The sequence below is a fragment of the Diospyros lotus genome, chromosome 8 (genome assembly GCF_014633365.1).
Source record: "Diospyros lotus cultivar Yz01 chromosome 8, ASM1463336v1, whole genome shotgun sequence".
NCBI lineage: Eukaryota > Viridiplantae > Streptophyta > Magnoliopsida > Ericales > Ebenaceae > Diospyros > Diospyros lotus.
The window spans coordinates 10358234-10380021 of NC_068345.1; the positions used below are offsets into that span (position 1 = coordinate 10358234).

The 21788-nt window shown below is 36.2% G+C and overlaps 1 protein-coding gene across 2 annotated transcripts; it reads left to right on the forward strand.

Moving 5' to 3' along the window:
• The first annotated feature begins 10705 nt into the window (after positions 1-10705).
• On the forward strand, positions 10706-18162 carry LOC127807201 (receptor kinase-like protein Xa21). 2 transcript variants are annotated; one of them, XM_052344875.1, is made up of 4 exons: positions 10706-11719; positions 12738-13100; positions 15542-17536; positions 17667-18162. In XM_052344875.1, the coding sequence occupies exons 1-4, from the start codon at positions 11455-11457 to the stop codon at positions 18086-18088; spliced, it is 3045 nt and encodes a 1014-aa protein (XP_052200835.1). In that variant the 5' UTR covers positions 10706-11454; the 3' UTR covers positions 18089-18162. The 2 variants fall into 2 exon arrangements, with proteins under 2 accessions (XP_052200835.1, XP_052200836.1); XM_052344876.1 differs by lacking the exon at positions 10706-11719 and having other exon boundaries at positions 12965-15402.
• The last annotated feature ends 3626 nt before the right edge of the window (positions 18163-21788 follow it).

Below are 21788 nucleotides of genomic sequence, written 5' to 3' on the forward strand. Positions count from 1 at the left end.
GTGGATCTATCTCGGGCATGTCAGCGGGCAAGCGAAAAGATCAGTGTTCTGTCAGAGCAGGCTGATGAGTCTTTCTTTCAGGTTGCTTGGTAACATAAAGCCAATGCATATGACTTGTTCGGGGCGAAGGCCCAAGCTTACAGGGTAGAGCTCATCTGTGGGTTGGGGGCGCCTGTCCAAGAGTTCGCTTCGTGGATCTAGCTCGACCATATGTACATGGTGCTGCGGGCCCTTATTATCGACGCTCGTTGCTTGGTTGCCATTAGAGGCTTCACTTATCTTCTGGCCCTTGCTAGGCTTGGGGCTCCGGGTTTAGAGGCTATCGCGGTAACACCGCCGGACCCCCTTTTGGTCGGCGTGGACGACCCCTGGCTGCATTCTCACCTTATAATTAAAACACAACAAAATTTATATTAGATTTTCTTTTTTTCTTTTATTTTAGTTAAAGGTTTATACTCACCAGTGTACGAGTGTAGTTGTAATCCAAATTTAAATTTATATTTTCTAGATGAGTACAGGTTGTTCTCTGAGAGATTTATTTATGGAAAAAAAAAATAATGTCACACACAAACACATGCATCTGGATGAATTGGCAACACAACCTTTTTTTTTGTGTGGATTTTTAGATAACGGATGATATAAAATAAAACAATGCAAAAATTAAAATAAACACTGAATTTGAGAGTATAGAATTGGATAAGACTTGAGTTAAGACAAATTGAACACCAATATGCTGATCCCCAATTTTTAGTAGAAAAGATTAGCAACATAAATTTAATTTCAGATATGAGGGTTTATTATTAAATGCAATTAGAGATAATGATAGTTCTAGTTTAAGCAATCCATATACATGATATGCGAGATTGTAGTTTAAGCAACTACTATAAATCCGATTGCAATTAATACACAAAATAACTAAATTAATCATCTGGGTTTGGGTATGATAGCATTTTCAGTTCTAGTAACTCTCATACGTGACATGAAAGCTCTAAATTAGGCTTATGATTCAATCCAAACCTAGTGATTTCTCAATAATTAATACACACTCATACTGAAAATTTAATTAATATCACTCATTTAAAGCACAGCTTTCTTTGGGAATCATTGGCGTTGGACACTGTCCTTGCCTTAACCTAAGATTGGATTTAACTACTCATCTTCATTTGAAAGTTAATTGACAATAATTTAAATAGCGTAATTTAAATGACAGAAATGAAAACAACAGAAATTAACTGGCCATTTAGGAGGTAGATAATAAAAAGACGTGAATTAAAATTACAGAAATTAAAACAACAAAAATTAACTGACCATTTAGGTAGTGGATAATAAAGTAACAATAAATGACATGAGAATTCAAGAGAAAAAAGAAAAGAAAGAAAAATCATAAGAGAAGACAAGAGAGAAAAGAAGAGAGAACAAGAGCAATTCTCAAAGAGAAAATCTAAGAAAAACAACTAAGTTTTGATTCAAAAATAATAATCCCCCATACAAGTGCAACCAAGTGAGCTATTTATAACCCTCAAGATGCAATACAAATTACACAATTTCAATTATACAACTAGACATAATTATATTTAATGGGCACTCACACACCTAAAGTTAAATGGATTTTAGCTAAAAGACAGACCTAAAGAAGCACTCATAAAATGAATATTTAAAAATAAAAATAAAAAAATAGATTTTTACAAGTTGGGTTTTGGGTCTTCTTTATATTGGATTTGGGCCTTCCTTGGAATTAAAATGCCTGGGTCTTCTTTAGAATTAAAATGTTTGGGCCTTCTTTGGTTAGACTCCATTTAATAGTTGACCTAATTTCACTAGATTTTGAGTAGTAATGTTGGCCATACAATTGACTCTTTAACATCTTCAATTACTCGGCAAATGTCAATTTCTTCATATCATCCTAACAATAGTACATAATATGCATAATTATTCAAATTAAACATTAATATAAGATAAAAAATATGGATATAATTCATTAAGATTTAGAAAAATTAACTCCTCATCATACCCCTCAATTTAAACATTACTAGTCCCTTAGCAATCAGACTATACACCTGCCAAGATTTATTCGCAATAACTGTATGAATGTAAAAATTTCAAATTCGAAACCGAAATGCATAAAATTGAATAAGTAATTTAACATTCTAAATCAGATTTTTAGTTAAAGATCATACAATCTTAGGAATGGCAATTAGGATAACCAACACAGACTTACTGCCTCAAAGTTTTGACTTTAAACCTTACTATGGATTTTCCCTCCAATAAAAAGGATTCCTCAGGTGTACACACAATTATAAGAGTAAATGCAGAACAAGTTCAAAACTCAGTGTCATCCCAATTACAAGTAATGTATTTTTAGGAAAGAATAAGGAAAATGACATAACTTCATGACTGGAATAATGTCCTAAATGAATAGCTTTTGAATTTAAACATGATTCCCTACTCCAAACTCGAATTCTGAGATCACATGATTTATAGCATCAAGAGGGACCAGACTGGGTTGTAATGGGGTTATGAGGTTAATACGGGTTGTCAAAGAAAATGTAGAGTGTGCAAATAGTGTGTCAGGAATTTTTTTTTCTTCAGCATTTATTTTGAAACAATTGTGCTGAATAGCTAAGAGAATTTTCCTTTTTTTTTTTCACTTTTTTTTTCTCTTTTTTTTTTTTTTTTAAATATGAAAATCGCTAGATAGACTAATTCCTAAAAACACACCAGGTTGGACAAAATTCATATGGTTATGGGTTAAACGAAGATAACGAAAGAAATTGTACTACAAATGGCTCAAATGGGCTAGCAAGTGAGGTTAATGTAAAGAAATTAAGAAAAAGGTTAATAGGCCTAAAATGAAAGAAATTGATCCCCTTATCATGCTTCTACAAAACGATATTACCCAGTCATCTAATTCGAAGTTTGAAAGCAGTCAAATTCATCTACTATCATAATAGACATTCAAAGGGAATTGATGTTTTGAAGCTAATGAAAAGATGAGATAAACAATAAAGCATATTTAGAGTAAGTGTTATTTCACTTAGAATTAACAATTATTAGGCTCAAATACACATTTGGGTAATAGTCTCTACTTTTGTTGAGGGATCATGTAGTGTACTAATTAGCTAATTACCGTTAACTTTGACTTTATGACCGATAACCAATTTCTAATTTTTGTTTAGTACCTGATGAATGCATATTACCTGTTCTAATGCATATACGTTTTCAAGAAAGAGAAATTAATGCATTCATTTTTCGTATTACAAACTTAACTGGCTATTAGTGTATAACTCCAAAGCTTTAGGGATAGCATTATTTAAAACACACAATTTTTTTTTTTAATAAGAACAGATAAAGATAACCAATTCACACAAAACTACAAGCAAGCAATAGCAAATTCACAGTTAAACATGAATCAGATAATTCATAACTAGACCTTACACTCCCAACTTGAATTGCACTAATAAAATAGGGTTTTTAGGAATACCTGTAACTCCACAAGTCCATAGATTTACTGTGAATTGCTAAAACTCAAACAAACAAATGAGCATACCATATATATATATATTTATATTTTCATACCAAAATAAAAATTTCATGCAAGTCATAAGATAAACAAAATGTGTATCAAGAGTACAAAAAGTACTCCTTACTCAGCCATCTTATCATAGACTTGCCTAACAACATTCCATAGTTTTTATTTTAATTAATTTTTTTTTAGAAACATAACCTAGAAAAATCCTGTAAGTTGTAAAATAAATAGATGCGTCTCAAGAGTATAAAAAGTACTCCTTACTTAGCCATCCTAACAAAGAGCACTCCTTACAGTGATAAATCTAAATTAATCGGACCCCTTTGGCGCTTGTTACTGATTGCCTCAGACCAGTTTATTTGAGGCTCATGAGGATCGTGCCGTGGAACATAAGCATGTAATTTCTCTAACAGCTCCTCAATGGTGGATGCGAAAATGAGAATCTTTCTTACTGAAAGAGAAATGAACTTTTGGTCTATAGCCTGATCAAGAAAATAGAGAACCCATCACAAAAATGGTTAACATTTAAAAGTCCAATGGGTTCGGTATGGAGATTTATCTTGGCTCAGGAGATTATAAAAAAGATTTCTTCAAGTGTACCAAAACCTGCTGGTAAAACAATGAAGGCGTCTGACTGGTAAATCTTACAAGCCATGCGCTTAGACATAGAAGTTGTTTCTATAAGTTGACCGCGTGTAATCCCAAAAATATGTGGTTCAGCCAAAGGGATTGGCATTACACCTACCACATATGATTTTCCAAGATGTGCAACTTGTAAAACGCAACCATTCAATCCATGACTTCTCCCTCCATATACCAAATTAATTTTCTCTTTCCCAATTTTAGGCCAAGTTCGCTTGTTGCAAGTGTGTAGCAAATATCGCTCCCAAGTTGAGAGCCACAAAATACACATATGGTATTGATTTGATGAACTAACTGGCATTCCATTTACGTTTGTTCTTTATGTATGGCTTGAAAAGAAGTTTGGCGATCAAAAGTCGCTATAAAAAAATTCAACAAGAAATAAATACAAACAAAAATCATGCATATGTACATGTAGTTGTGATTGTGGCTCACATCTTCCTCTGGTTTTACGTCCAGAAACGGCTTAAAGACTTTCTATGAAGTGGGGATAGGCTTCCCATCAAATTTTCTTATAATTTGGCAAATAGGGTCATTTTCTTATGGATTGATGTGGGTATGGGTGTGGGTAGTTAGGTGGTGGCGGGCGTCACTCGATCCTTGGGTATAGGCGTTTTCGAGCCCCACAGTGGGTGCCAGATGTTCTTTCCTGACCAAAAAAAGACGATCAGATGTAGGATCGCAACGGCAGGGCGTGGGCTTCGGCAATGGGTTCGTCCGAGGGGCGGCCAACACCTCCAAGCACTTCGACACTCAAGTGAGTAGGAGAATAAAGAGATGGTAGTGTATCAGAAGGTTAGAGGTCAGAACATACCTTAACTCTGAGAAGAACTGACTGATATAGGAGGATGAGACGTCCTCCTGCATGCATGCGTCGTGCATTTGTAAGTGATGAGACTGACTATCCTGCACCAGTGGAGGTTCTCAAGTGGTAGCATGGTGGTAACGGGACCCTCATTAATGTGGATGAGATCCGCTATTAATGAGGATGGGATCTGAGGCGGCCACGCGGATACCCAGCGGGGGTTGTTGTAATACCTAAGAATTTTCAAAGGGCTCAAGAGTAATTTATCTTAGGGCAAAAATGCAGTTTTCATGTAAGTTAAGGTTATAAGGTAATTTTGGTACAGTTATGAGCAGCCGAATCAATTGCAGGGAGTATCTTGGAGCTGAGATATCTAAGAAAAATAATATTATAATGATGAGCGTATCAAGGCATGATTTATGGTATTGAAAGAAATCGGATTAGAGACAATTTTTGGTACAACTATGATTTAGGCTAAAAAATCGAATTATTGTAGGAGACTTCTGAAAAATCAACGGAACGCCAAGGAGGTTCATATTTAGTATATAGAACAACCCTTAAGTGGTTTCGGGTTGAAAGAAAAAGGTTTACGGTTAAAACGTAGATTCGGGCCTAGTTGTAATTTTTTAATTTTGCCCGAGAGAAGTCGAAAAGACGTTATTCCCGAATCTTCCGGGATGAAATGAAAGGTATAGAGCTTAAGGGTCGTAGTGGAACTATTGGGAAGCTCAGGGGCTTCAAGGAAATGACCAAAGTGAAAATGAAAATTTATATAGGGGTTGAAGTGCAATTTTTGCAACTTGAACAGGTGACTGCCATGGCCCACCATCCACCTTGCTGGTCGCCGACACCTGCTTTTGGCCACGAGAGGCTCGAGGAAGGTGATAAGAGATGCTTAGGGTCGGGCCTAGGCCGACATTAGCCACAAACGTGGTAGATTTTTTCATGTTTTTCAACAGTTTTTGGCCGATTTTGGTGAATAATTTGAGGGTTGAATGATGATATTTTGGCTTGATCTGGGGAAGGTAGAAGCCTTAAAGGCGTTGGGTTGAGTAGCCATGAGTATTTTAGAGCTCGGGATTGCCTATAAATAGAAGTTATGGGATGACCGAAATTCTTTAAAAATTAATCTCTCAAATTCGAGAGTTTTAGAAAAAATTGAGGGAAGTGAATAAGGGGCTTTTCTTTCTCATATATTTAGGATCATCTTTCGAAATTTTGGTGTGATTTTGTGTTCATTTGAGTGGGTATTAAGAGTTCGCTAAAAAATTAGGCTAGTCTTGAATCCGCATGTTTGAGGAAAAATTGAGGGAGAAGGATAAGGGGCTTTTGTTCCTCATATTTTTAGGATCATTTCTAGAAAGTTTGCCGAGATTTCGTATTCATTTGAAAATTAGGAGAAAATTCAAAAAATTCTCAAAAAATTCCAAAAAACGCAGAAAACTATTTTGAGTATTATTGTGGAGGAAAGTTTGAGAAATGATGTGATAAATATTTATTTTTGCAATTTTGGAGAAATGGTGGATTATGGAAATTAGAGAAAAATTGGAAAAATTCTAGGAAAATTTCCAGATTATCTGGAATAGTATTTTATGAATTTTGGTGTGAAAATATTTGGAGAAGTATTTGAGTAGGTATTTATTATAGATTTTCAAAGAGAAAAATAGAAAGAAAATAAAGAGAAATGCAAATAAATTATTGAAAAATGGGCCTTGATGTTCATTTAAATAAATATGATGAATAGGGTACTTTGAGACTTGAGGTGAGTGATTTGTGCAAAAATCAAGATTGTGCACGATAATCGAGGTCGGGCATGCAAATCGAGATGATGCACGTTTTTCGAGGTGTTATGAATTTGGTACAAAAAGGTAAGTGGTTCAATCCAAAACCAATTTTACGTAAATGATTCTATCATATTGACATGCTATGTTATGATATGCTTCATGTAGATTGCATTTACATGTATTGATGATGAGTTATGCATATGTTCACGATGATATTATTGATTATGGAATGCATAAAGGTTTGGGATTAGGGACTGGCGCTATTACTCTACCAAGGGTGCACCCATACACCTTGGCCTAGTAAGGAGGTTGTTAAAATGGAGAATAATAGTTGGGTGCGATCGACTCAAACTATAGGAATGATGTTATGTTGCATTTTGTATTCATGCATGAAATATGTTCATTATTCTCTTTCTTAGATAATTCATCGTCTAACTTGGATTTTGCCCCTATAATATTCAAACGTTCTAAATGGAGATTGTAGCAGAAACGAGGATGAATGAGACATGATATGACACTTAGCAAAGTGTAAGATGTAATGATTGAATGTTATGTAGCCTATGTGTTTAAGTTCTGTTACATCGAATTCTGAACATTTTGAGAAATGATGATGTATAACCTTATTTATGGTTAATGGTAAAGTTAGGGTTCGAGGCACGTGATTATGTGGCTGATGGATTCTATGTGTAGATTCGATGTTCTTCTTATTCATGAAGATTTGGTTATGCTATGTTATGTTTCAAGTCATGTTGAAAAACTTATGTTTTGTTGATGAATAGTCTTTGATTATGGGATATGTCTGAAGCATTCATGTATTATTAATATCGTTCGATGTATGCTTAAGTTCGATTCATGCTTCCGTTATTGGTGAATACCTAGTCTAGCATTTATGATTATGATAGTTCTCATGCTAGGTAGGTAAATGAGAAATTTTGCGAATTAATATGATATTGAGATTATTTTTAAGAAAAAAAAAATCCCAAATTTCTTGAGTTATAACATACTTGAGAAAGTGGGGTATTACAGTTGTAATGATGCCATGACAGGCTGGCATTAGGCCAAGATTGGGCCCAAGGAGAAGGTTAAGATTGGGCCTAAGGAGTCCAATACTCGATTACAATTGACATTATACTTGATTAAAAAGATGAATTTATAAATTCAATAGCCTAGATCGATATTTTACTCGAGTAATTGAGATTTTGTATTCAATTAATATTTTGATATACTCAATTTGATTTTACGCCTTAGTCAATTATACTAATCCATCAACATCATCTCTTATATACTATTTTGTACACTACAAAAATAATGGCTTTTAGCGGCGATTTTTTTTGTATTTAGTGGCAATTTTGAAAACCGCCGCTAAACTAGCTGTCGCGGAGCATTTAGCGGTGATTTTCAGTAACCGCTAGAATAACAGCCGCTAAGTAACATTTGTTATGGCGGTTTAAGAACCGTCGCAAAATATGTGATTTAATGGCGATTCTTAAAATATTTAGCGGCGGTTTCAAAATCATCGCAAAAAAAAAAATAAATATTTTTTAATTTTAGTGGGGGTTTCAAAACCATCGCAAAAATTAAAAAAATTAATTTTTGAAGTTTCAAAACCCTCGCAAAATTAAAAAATTAATTTTTTAATTTTAGCGAGCTTGCCCACGTGCCTGGCCGCTCGAAGGCCCTAGCCCTCCCCTTGTGCGCGCGAGCGACTTAACTCTTGCCCGCCAGGTGGTCGCATGTCCGCGTGCCACGTGGCGTTGCTGGAAATTAATTCCAGCCCTTCCCCTCTCCAAGTTTCGATCCCCAGACCTCTTCTATGCGCGTGCGTGCGCGAATCGCCTGATCTGCGAAGCCCTCTTGTTTTATATGCGCGCATATAATTTATATACTAATACAATCATTATTTTATAGAAATAGATTTTTTATATTTTAATATAAATTAAAAAACATTAATTAATTGATTATTTTTTAAAATAATAAAGGAATAAATTAAAAATAAATTAATTGAGTTAGATTAAACAAATTAATTCATTAAAAAATAAAAGAAGATTTTACATATTTTTTAAAAATTATTAAAATTTTGTTAAATTTCTTTTTATTTTTTAAATTGAATTTTTTAATGAATTTTGTGATTAATTTAAATTAAATTTTAAATTTATTTTTAAGATTTTATATTTTTTATTAATTTAATTTTTAATTATTTTCTTAAGGAATTTTTAATTTTTTAATGAATTTTACGACAAATGTTAATTTAATTTTAATATTAAATTATTTAATTATTCTTTGAATTTAGTGACAATTTTTCAAAATCGTCGTAAATATTAATTTAATTTTAATTATTTTATTATTTAATTATTTTTTAATTGAACGGTAGTTTCTCAAAAATCGTCGTTAAATTCAAAGAATAATTAAATAATTTAAAATTAAAATTAAATCAATATTCGTGACGATTTTCAAAAACCGTCACTACTGCAAAATTTTATTTAATTTTTTAATTATTTTTCTTAATTTAGCTGTAAAATGTAAAAAAAATCGTCGCAAAATACCGTATTTTGCGCGATTTTCTAAGCCGCCGCAAAAAATCAATTTTTTTGTAGTGGTACATCATCATCAAAGCCATCTTCTCATTTTCTCATCACATGAAAACCTAACATATGACTTAACATTCTCCCTACCCAACACAGAAAACACAAATTACAGTTATATTTTTCGTCATCAACCAACAATCTCCTTTACGAGCTTAACTTCTAATGGATCAAGGTATGCTTTTATTTTACAACATTACGTGAATTACATCAAGTTTCTATGATTTATGGGCATAGCGATTTATTGTTTGGAATAATTCCTACAAGCAATATTATAGCTAACAACCTTTACTCTCTGAAGCACGAAAACGGCTCTGAGACGCCGTTTCAGCATTTTTGAACAATTTCTCGTTTTGGAAATAAAGAAAATGACCCAAAATATTTTTTTTTCTCCTTTTATTTTGCTTTGTTTCCAAATCCCAAGTCCCCTATCTCAGTAGAGCGTTTGCTCCTCTGGCCTCCGAGTGCTTCCTCGTCGTCGTTCCCTCATTTCCAGTTCCGATCGTCTAAGTAACCCCCCTCCCCCCCTCTCTCTCTCTGTTCATTTGTTCCAACTCGAGTTTGTAGTTTTGCCTAATTTTTAGTTAGAAGATGAAAGTAGGAAAAGTTATGATTTCTTTAATTTATAATTAATAGCTCAACGACCATCTTTGGGTATATACAATTGCAATAGTTTACAAATTACACACATAAGATTAGCTTAATTAGAAAATTTTGTATTAGCTCCCTTAATTAAGAGATTAATTTGTTGAATCCTAATAACAGCGAGAGCAATTGGTGGTAATTGTTTACTTGTGTAGATTTGGGGGCTAGAAAGTTAGGATTTGTTCATAATTTGAAGTATCTTATGAGAGAGAGAGAGAGAGAGAGAGTGAAGGGCTCTGTTCCAACCGCCGCCGGGGGGGGGGGGGGCGGGGGGGGGGGGGGGGGGAGATTGCTTTCCAAGGCAGGAAATACGGAAGAGATCTGATGAAGTGGATGGGTGTGTTGTGTGTGATAATATATAATTTTTATATTAAAAATTATATTTATAAAAAAATTCTTATATTTTTTAAATCTTCTATTTTTTTTTTGAAAAATAATTTATTTTCCTATTTTCATTTCGTATCGAAAATATTTCTTATTTTTGTTTTCGTTTAGTTTACTAGACGATGTTCTTCTGAATTAAAATTATTTTATTTCTTTTTCATTACATCAACTGGTGTTAAATTTAGAGTGGATATTCTTGTCTTGTAGCACCATGTTGTTGTGGGACTAGTAGTTGGTGAGTATTAATTGCCCTGTGCTTGATATCGTTAGACAACTCGATACACCCCCCAAGGACTAATAGAGCTAGAACTGAAAGTTGTTAGACTTTTTGGCTGCTAAAGGAATTGGGTATATGATTTATAGACTTGCAATCTCACCAATTCCTCATTCTTTCCCATTCACGAGGTTGAGGTTTCTATAGAAATCATGGAGAAAACTAGTTTGTGCATTGCAGCTATGGTGTTGTTGTTGGTGAATCATTCATTGTTTCGTTGCTTGGCTAGGACTAACTTAACCACAGATCAGTCTGCTCTTCTTGCCTTCAAAACCCAAATCATCAGTTCTTATCCCTACAATCTTTTGGCAGATAATTGGACCAGTTCTAGCTCGGTTTGCGACTGGTTTGGAGTCTCTTGTGGGATAGGCATAGGCCAACAGAAGAGGGTCGCAGCCTTGAATCTATCGGATATGGGTCTCACAGGCACCCTTTCTCCACAACTGGGTAATCTTTCATTCCTTGCCTTGCTTGACATTAGTTTCAACAGTTTTCATGGACCTATACCGGAGGAGTTGGGTCATCTGCATGGACTAAAAGATATTAATTTCGGGTACAACAACTTTAGCGGCGGTTTACCATCTTGGTTTGGTGCCTTACCACAACTACAGAACTTACTTCTCTACGAGAACAATTTCACAGGAAACCTCCCAGCATCACTGTGAAACATTTCAAAGTTGGAGACATTGAATATTGGGTACAATCGTCTACAAGGAAAAATTCCACAAGAGATTGGTAATCTTTCCTATTTGAAATCATTGGATTTGAAATATAATGAGCTTACTGGTTTCATACCGGCTGCCATCTTCAGCATGTCATCTTTACAAGAGATTGACCTCACATCTAACAGCTTGGATGGTAGTCTACCAGCAAATATGTGTGATCATCTTCCCCAGCTCCGAGGTCTTCATCTTTCCTTGAATCGCTTTGATGGACAGATTCCATCCGTTTTATATCATTGCAGGGATCTTCGGTATTTATCTTTGTCATCTAATGAATTCAATGGCAGCATACCTCGCGAAATTGGCAACGTGACCATGCTCAAGGAATTGTACATTGGATATAACAACTTAGAAGGTATGGTTGTGCTAGTATGGGACAAGATTGCTCTCTCTCTCTCTCTCTCTCTCTCTCTCTCGCTCGCTCGCTCGCTCTCTATGCCTTCTTGTTAGGATATTGGCCAAAATTTGAATAGTCCAGATGAGGTGTTCCTGAACTGACAAACATGAAACTTGTTCACTTTTTATTTTTATCTATACATACTTTTTTCCTTGTATCAAGGAACCCCTACTGGTGCTCAGATCCTTCTTCTTTTGTGTTTCTCCTAAAAGCATGGTGGTGTTCTTATAAATGCTTTAATATTGGAAGTTTCAATCTCAATTACCTTAAGAGTGTCTTTTAGTAGAGAAAACAGCAAGATAAACACAAAAGATTAATTTTGATGATTTAATAAGCAATGATTAATTTTGAAACCTTGAAGGTTAAGTTACTCGTGCCATACCCATATTTGGTGTGAAAGAAACTGGAGATCATTAGAAAATAGTCATATAGATAACGCAATATGGTTTCGGATAATTTAGAAGTTTTGACAGACTGCCTTTTCTGGTGTTGAAGATGGGAAGGATTCATCCCTAGTAGGAGTCACAGTTCAAGCATTAAAGCAGCCTCCTTGCTTCCAGAAGTAAGGCTGAATAAACTTGATCTTCCCATACCTCGTAATGATGGAAACTTGCGTTATGGTTGTCCATTTTATTGGTAGTAGTCTCAGATTTATTGAGCTTGTTACTGGTTAATTCTATAAAGTCGTTGCCCATGGTTTGTTTGTTTATATTCTTGAGAACTTTGTTCATATTAGAATAAAGTGTAAATCATATATGGTACACAATCTGTTGTTTAATGACAGCTTCCACAATTTTCATTTCTATTTCCTCCATCTTTTCTTTGTAAAGTTCTACTTTACTTATTGGATATAGTGAAGTAGAGAAATGATTTGCATATCTCTTCAGCATGTTTCCTTTCAGGCTCTACATGTAATTGCATACATACAAATTGCTTTAAAGACTCTCTTCTATGTTTCTTTTGGCGAACTTTGCAGGTGAAATTCCCTTGGAGATGGGTCAGCTTGTCAATTTGGAGGTACTGAGTGTAGCCAATGGATCTCTTACAGGGCATATACCATCCGTTATCTTCAACATCTCTTCTTTGAGGAAAGTTGATCTCTCAAACAACAGCTTGTCTGGAAATCTGCCCCTAGGCATTCATTGTGATCTCCCTTTTCTTGAAGCGCTATATCTTTCACGGAATCAGATTTCTGGTCAATTTCCGCCTGCCTTGTGGGAGTGCAGACAACTTCGAGTGTTGTTCCTGTCTGTCAATAATTTCACAGGCACCATATCTAAGAGAGTTGGGAACCTTACATTTCTAAAAGAGTTATATCTTGGAGGTAACAAGTTGACAGGTACTTCTGAACCTTTAGCTTTTATAAATGTTAACCTAATCAACCTTATACCAGAGCCTTCTTGGAGATAAGACGAGTTGGAGCAGGATATAGAGTGTCCTCAGATAATGCTGGCTAGCATAGGAAGGGTAACAAACCTTGCCTCTTCCCTATGCTAAATTGTCATACAAAATGAATATACATGCATACACGGACACACTGGTATTAGGTTGATCCGCAAAATGAATAGAATTCTTCATTGCTCATGAAAGAAACTTTCTGTTATTTGTGAGTTCAAATTGAATAGGCTAACATAGGAGTGGACACTGTTGAATAATGACTTATGAAGTTGCTGACATAGTCAAATAAGTTAGGATTTAATGTTGACATGGAATTGAAGTTGTCAAAGTTGTGTTAAGCTTGATCTAGTCTTCAGCTATTTTTTAGGAATTTTTCTGTTATGTAACGTGTAGCAAATTTGACTGCCTTTTTTTTATGTTTTTTCTGTTTAAATAAGTGATTGAATACTCAATAAAAATTAGCTTCATCCATTTTCTTCTTTCTCCATAAAGAATACCAACAAAGTGGTATCAGAGCCTATATATCTTGAGAGATCTGTGAGGAACCCAAACAAAAAAAAAAAAAGAAAAAAAAAAAGAAAAGCACGTTCACAAACACTCATTTAAGCCAACAATCTGCAAAAATGGAAGCAAAATCAAGTCATGGAATGCTGGCAACACCAATATTTGGTGGCGACAACTACCAGGTATGGGCTATCAAAATGGAAATCCATCTCAAGGCATAAGATCTTTAGGTAGCAACTGAGCAAGACTTCGAAGTCGCTGATTTGCCGACCAATCCAACCGTGAACCAAATAAAGATTCACAAAGAGAGGAAGACAAGGAAGGCTAAAGCCATGGCTTACTTGTATGTTACAGTTTCTCCCAATATTTTCACAAAAATCATGAACCTGTCTTCAGCAAAAGCCATTTGGGATCATCTCAAAGAAAAATACCAAGGTAATGAATGAGTGAAGAATATGCAAGTGTTAAACTTGATCAAAGAGTTTGAAATGCAAAGAATGAAGGAGTCAGAAACTGTGAAGGAGTACATTGACATGTTGCTTAGTTTTGCTAACAAAGTGAGGTTGTTAGGCAAGGATTTTTCTGATTAAAGAATCATTGAAAAAATACTTGTTACACTTCCAAAGAGATATGAAGTCATCATCTCTTCTCTAGAAAATGCAAAAGATCTATCAAGCATTTCCTTAGCAAAGTTACTTAATGCTTTACAGGCTCAAGAACAAAGATGGCTTGTGAGGATAGGAAGAGCCGTCGAAGGAACTTTGCAGGCACAAACAAGCGGTGAAAAAAAGGTTTGGAATCACAACAAGAAGCTTGCAAATATTGGAAACAACAATTGTGGAAATTATCCACCTTGCCCATACTGCAAAAAAACCAATTATCCACAACACAAGTGTTGGTGGAGGTTGGTGGAGGCCCGATGTAAAGTGCAACAAATGTGGTCAATTAGGTCACATCACAATTGTGTGTAGATCACAACAACAAGAAGGAGAAGCTAGAGCTGCTGCTGACCAACATGAGGAGGAGTTATTTTAACTCTACTCAAAAAACCATATCCATGCCTATGCCCCCAAAAAATGCCTATACCCCAAAACCCATAACGATACCTATGCCTCATAACTATAAACCATAAAATGCCCATATGCTATATCCAAGACATGCCAAAATTAAAATGTTTTGCATTTGCACCCTCAAAGTCAAGGAGGAGTGTTGAATAATGACTTGTGATGCTGCTGAAATAGTTAAATAAGTTAGGATTTAATACTGACATGGAATTGAAGTTGTCAAAGTTGTGTTAAGCTTGATCTAGTCTCTAGCTATTTTTTAGGAATTTTTCTATTATGTAACGTGCAGCAGATTTGGCTGTCTTTTTTTTATATATTTTTTTTATTTAAATGAGTTGTATAAATAAATGATTGAATACTCAATAAAAATTAGTTTCATCCGTTTTCTTCTTTCTCCATAAAGAATACCAACAGACACACACACAGATGCCAGTTTACGTTTATTTGCAGACTGGGTAGAAATCTTTGTTGCTTGTCAAAACAATTCTCTGTTTCTGAGAGCTCCTTTAAATAAAATTGTGATTTGTGGAATACCCAGGGAGATAGAGATACAGCAGAAAATAACTTACGCATTGAACATTCAAACATGCAGAAGGGAAGTTAAATATCATTAGCAACACATGATTCTCACTAATTCGTCAGATAGTGGTTATTTTGCAATTTGCAGATATGAAGGTAGTGCTATTTTTTTCATCACCGCTATCTTTCATCCATCTGTTCCACTAGAAACTGGTTTATCCATAAGACTTTCAACTCCTCTCTTCTCTTTTATTAGAGTTAGACTGATCAAGCAAGCTAATAATATTCTTGGCAGGTGCATTACCAGACGAAATTGGAAATATTAATCTTGATATATTAAGTATTCAAAAGGCAAGCTTAACTGGCTCAATTCCTTCCCAAATCTTCAATGCGTCAGCAACAAAAATCATTGACCTGTATGACAATCAGCTCTCAGGTTACCTTCCATCTAGCCTTGGCCTCTGGCTTCCCAATCTTGAAAAGCTTTATCTACGGCAAAATAGGCTCAGTGGGATTATCCCAAGCTCTATCGGCAATGCCTCCAAGCTTACCATCCTAGACTTGACTACGAACTCATTCACAGGCTCTATACCCAATACAGTTGGTAATCTAAGACTTCTGCAGCGGCTCTTTGTTTCTGAAAATAATCTGACAAGAGAATCTTCTACTCTGGAATTAAGGTTTTTTACTTGTTTAGAAAATTGTAGAAACTTGGAACTGCTGGCAATATCACTAAATCAATTCAATGGCATCCTCCCTGCTTCATTTGGCAATCTCTCTAGGTCATTGCGCTTGCTACAGGCTTTTGGTTGCAAAATTAAGGGGAACATTCCCAGTGGCATTGGTAACTTGAGCAGCTTGGAGGGCATATTCTTAGATAACAATGAGTTGACAGGCCTTATCCCAAGAACAATTGGAAGGTTGCAACACCTTGATCGCTTGTATCTTGAACACAATAAGCTGGAAGGATTCATACCCAATGATCTTTGTTTGTTGAATAATTTGGGAGACTTGTATCTAAGCGGTAATAACCTCTATGGACAGATACCCTCATGCTTGGGTGAACTAAACTCCCTGAGATCGCTTTATTTAGATTCGAACAATCTGACTTCTGCAATGCCTTCAACCTTGTGGAGCCTGAAAGATCTTGTCGGTTTGAATCTGTCCACAAATTCTCTTAGTGGATATATATCAGCTGATGTTGAACATATGAAGGTAATGACACAATTAGACTTGTCTTGGAATCAGTTATCAGGCTACATTCCATATACCATTGGGGGAGCCCAGACATTACAAATTCTCTCCTTGGCGCACAATAACCTACAAGGACCTATTCCTGAATCACTGGGTAGATTAATCAACTTGGAATTTTTGGATCTCTCCAGCAACAATCTATCTGGAAGCATTCCTACCTCATTGGAGGCACTTAGGTATCTCCAGCATTTAAACGTGTCCTTCAATAGATTGCAAGGAAATATTCCTACTGGAGGACTTTTTGCAAACTTCACAGCTAAATCGTATATGAACAACTATGGACTATGCGGTGCACCTAGATTGCAAGTCCCACCATGCAAAACTAGAAGCCTTCAGCAACCAACAGTTGTGAAAGTACTGAAATATGTTTTACCTGTAGTTGCGTCTTTAGTACTTGTGGTTATGGTGCTCATACTTGTTTCACTAAGAAAACGCAAGGTCAAAACACAATCACGAACTAGAGAAGATTCATGCCGTGCTGGATGGCGAGCGGTCTCATATTTAGAACTCTTCCAGGCAACAAATGGATTCAGTGAAAGCAACCTGCTTGGCATGGGAGGTTTTGGCCGTGTATATAAAGGAACACTATCAGATGGGATGAATGTTGCAATCAAGGTTTTCAATCTGCAGATAGAAGGAGCATTTAAGAGTTTCGATGCTGAATGTGAAGTAATGTGCAACATCCGCCATAGAAATCTCCTCAAGATCATTACCAGCTGCAGTAATGTGGATTTCAAAGCCTTGGTCTTGGAGTACATGCCCAATGGGAGTCTTGAAAAGTGGCTGTATTCTGACACTTGTTTTTTGGATCTCCAGCAGAGATTAAACATAGTGATAGATGTTGCATCAGCACTCGAATATCTTCATCATGGCTATTCAACGCATATTATTCATTGTGATTTGAAGCCGAGCAACATCCTGGTAGAAGAAGATATGGTTGCACATGTGGGTGACTTTGGTACAGGCAAACTTCTGGGCAAAGGAGAATACATGGCACAAACCAAGACCTTGGCCACCGTTGGATACATGGCACCAGGTAATATGCTTCCCGATATTTTGTGTTTTCTTGCCTTGTTTGTTGTTAATTTTTCTGTTTCCATTTCCATCCTTGCCTGGTTTCGACGAATGGGTGCTACAAGGACAAGGTTGCATTTTTATGTGTGTAGAGTATGGAACGGAAGGAGTAGTATCCACAAGCGGTGATGTCTACAGCTATGGAGTATTATTGATGGAAGTATTCACAAGGAAGAAGCCCACAGATGAAATGTTTGCTGGAGAAATGAGATTCAAGTGTTGGGTGAATCAGTCACTGAATGGGGGCTCAGTGCTTGAAGCCATGGATTTCAGTTTGATTGAACAAGAAGATCCACATTTGTCTGCAAAGGAGCATTGTGTGTCATCTGTCTTGCAATTGGCCATGGATTGTGTGAAGGATCTGCCCAAGGAGAGAATCAACATGATGGATGCTGCGACTACACTACAAAAAATCAGAATTGCCTTTCTGTCAAATGTTGGAGAGGGTGGCACTTCTCCTAAGGAGTGGGACTGGCCTGAGACTTCAGGCATTTGGCCTAAGGAACATATGTAATTTAACCTTATAAGAGACACTTATGTAACATAGGAACTTTTCATAAATAAGGCTTTTCATAACATTATTTTTTTCGAAGGAAATACCTTGTCGGAGTGTTTCTTTTCAGTAGACATACAAAAAGGTTGATATTTAAACATTAAAAATAGAATGGTTTGATTTTCGAAAGAAAGCTCAATATGGCATCACTGGCACGATATTTCCTTACTAACAACTGTGTTGTTTTCACCAACTGCATGTTTATCTTGTTCTTTTCATGGTTTTGGTTATATTACCATGATTCATTGATTCTTTCTGCATACAGAAAATGCTAAGAAAAAGTAAGATGTTCTAGGGACTTGGACGTGTCCTTACCAACATCCATCATCTTTAATTTTGTGGGATTGATTTGTTTCATTTTCTCCTTTTCATTTCCTTATGTATATCTCTTACTTGAAAAACAAAATCCATCATAATATGATAAAACGTAGGTTAAATACAATAATATTGTTGGAGCAAATAAGCTCTATCGAAATATAAAATATATAGAGAAAAGATAGAATAAAAGTTTTCCCTGCCCTTTTATTCATATTTCTAGCTTTATATACAGATAAAAAGTAAGAAACATACTTACATGATTTTAGGAATGTCATACCTACAACAATCATCTTTTCAAAAACATAATCTTTGAAATAAGGATGACGATTCCATTTACAAACCAACCTTCCTAACTTTGTTCTTTAATACAAAAAAAAAAAATGTCAAGACCAGTGGTGGAGCTAGAAATTTTAGGCAGGGTGGGCAAAAATTAAATCCTAAATTCTAAATTATGTCTAAAATTAAATAATATAAAAAAATTAAAAATAATATAATATTAAAATATATATATTAATAAATTATACAATCGACGTGTTTTTATATTTTAATAATGTTGCATAATAATATTATTATCAATTTTATTAAACATCTATTTTTTAATTTATACAATTAAGTTGTCGTTTAATCATTAATTTCAATTTGATTGCGCAACTGAGTCTTGATAAACTTCATGACAGACTGTCATTTAATCATTGATCTCCAATTCAATTACGTAGTCGAATCTTAACAAACTTCATGATACACTACAAAAAAATTGGTATTTAGCGGCGATTAGCAAAAATTAAAAAGAAAATTAAAATTTTTAATTTTAGGGGTAGTTTCTGAAACCGCCGCTAAAATTAAAAAAAAAAAAAAAAATTAGCGACGGTTTCTAAAACCGCAACTAAAATTAAAACAAAATTAAACATTTTAATTTCTCTCACCCGCTTGTGCCCGCCCAGCCACGTGGCCGCATGTCCGCGCGCCACGTGGCGAGGCTGGAAATTAACCTTTCTCCAATTTCGAACTCGCGACCTTTCCCTGTGCACGTGCATGCGCATAACCATCTGATCTGTCAAATTCCCTTGTTATATAATCGCATATATAAATTATATACCAAAACAACCACTACTTTTCAAAATTATATTTTATATTTTTTAATATAAATTATGTAGTATCCCAAAATTCTGAAAATAATAATAATAATAATAATGATAACAATAATATCAATAAAAGATTAAATTAAATTAAATTAATTAAATCAATTAATTTGATTAAACGTGTGTGCTGTGCTTGTGTGCGTGGAAGCTGTGGAATGGCCAGTGGCCATATTTTTCAAAGTGAGCAGATGAGAGACAGGGGGAGGGGCAGAGAGTGAGCAGAGAGTGAGATAGAGATCGGGCGAGGGAGATGAAGAGAATGAGATCGGGTGAGAGAGAGAGCTCGCGAGAGATTGTGAGAGGGAGAGAAATCGAGATTGAGAGAGGGAGCGGCGGCCATGGGAGCTGGCCGAGAGCTCAGCCATGGCAGCCGAGCAGGGCAGCAGCGGCACACGGCCATGGGAGGCGGAGCTGGAGGCGGCGCGGGCTAGAGGCAGGCACGGCGACAGCGGAGGGCTGGATGGCGAAGGCCGGCCGCGGCCATGCGCTGTTGCAGGCTGCCTGGGTGCGTGGGGAAGACGATGAACAGGAGTGGCCGCTGGGAGAAGAACAGAGGAGAGGAAGAAAGGAAGAAGAAGAAGAAGAAGAAAGGAAGAAGAGGAAAATGAAGAAGAAAAGAAGAAGAATGAAAGGAAAGGAGAAGAAGAAATGGAGTTGCAGGCACGGGTGAAGCAGGGAAGAAGAAGAAGAAGAAGAAGAAGAAGAAGAAGAGGAGGAGGAGGAAGAAAATAAAGAAAAAAAAAATAAAGGAATTTTGGGATTTTTCGACAAGGGAAGTGATCAGGTACGTGGGTAAAAATTTGTAGAAGCATGTTACGTTTAAATTATAAATTTTACGCGATTAAAATTAATTAATTTGAGTCCCGATTGTGTTATTTGCTAGGAAATGATTTAATTCACCTCGGGAGCTTGAGAGAGGTCGGAATCAGCTGATTTCAGGCAAGTTCCTAATCCTTTCCTCATATTCTTTAATTCCCGGGAGAAACCCTGTGATTTCTCATATTTTATACCCTCCCTTCGTCTGTTTCGACTCGTTTATTAATTATGGAATTTGGAGTCGTTTGATTTAAATTTAATTTATTAAGCTGGCTTCGAGGATTTTATTAACATGATTTAATTGTGGTGCGCTTACGAGGGATTTTAGACGGTTAAATTATTTATATTACACGGTAGATTTATTTAATTAAGCTGCGATTTTATTTATTGCCAGCGAACGTTTTACTTCGCAGCGGGTGCGTAAGAAAAGCAAGAAACGGCCGTGTAAAGGCAAGCTCTTAACCCTCTCTTCCTGATCTTTAATTCCCGTGGAAGACCCCGTGATTTCCTGTATTTTATCACTTCCCTTACTTTAATTCGGCACATTGCCTTATTGGTTGAACTATTATTCATTTGTTTTAATTTAAATTAAATCTGAGGTTTCTATAATTTTATTCGTTGTGAGCCTAAGGGGGTTTGTACCGCCCCCATTCCTTTCGGAATGATGCTGAACCCAGTTGGGACTAGGTTCCTAGACGGGCGGGTTTATTTATGATTTTATTGGGTTTATTTACAGTTTTTCTTAGATTTATTTATGGTTCGGTTAGAGCTATCGAGCAGTAGGGCAAGGGTCGGTTGTTGGTGACGCTGGGGTAGACTATTGTACGGCCTTGATGTGGACCGTCGGGTGGACACCCCTAGTCACTGGCCGTTGACCGGTGCCGGGCACTGTTGACTAGCTCTACCGGTATGTGATTTACTGCATGATTAGATTTCTTGTATTACTGTTCATGATTTGATATGCACATGGGTGCGGGATGCATGTTGGGATATTCATTTATTGAGTATGCTTGGACACGGACATTCTAGTTTGGTTAGGTTGCATCCACCGCGAGCATATGCATGGCGTGTGGTTTACTATGTGGGCGGAGCATGGCCTGATGCCTGGATGTATGGGCGCCTTGTATCACGTTGATGCTCATTACGCCATTGCATTTCTATGTGCATTGCATGGATACTAGTAGTATTTAGTTCTCGGACGGGAGTACCGTTCCGAGGGAGCCTATGGCTCGGTTGTCGGGAGTACCGACGGATACAGGTGACGGGAGTACCGGCCTGGGATAGCGCGCGCAGGTTTGTTGCAGATATTTGTTGCCTTTCAGGGCAGCGGCAGGTTGGTATGGGACTTGGGTGCCATGTGTCTTGTGTGGGCCCCAAGGACCGGTATG

Coding starts and splice junctions, on each gene's coding strand:
- LOC127807201 (XM_052344875.1), top strand. CDS start 11,455: ATGTCATCTTTACAAGAGATTGACCTCACATCTAACAGCTTGGATGGT. Junction 11,720..12,737: donor TGGATATAACAACTTAGAAG/GTATGGTTGTGC, acceptor CGAACTTTGCAG/GTGAAATTCCCTTGGAGATG. Junction 17,537..17,666: donor CGTTGGATACATGGCACCAG/GTAATATGCTTC, acceptor TTATGTGTGTAG/AGTATGGAACGGAAGGAGTA.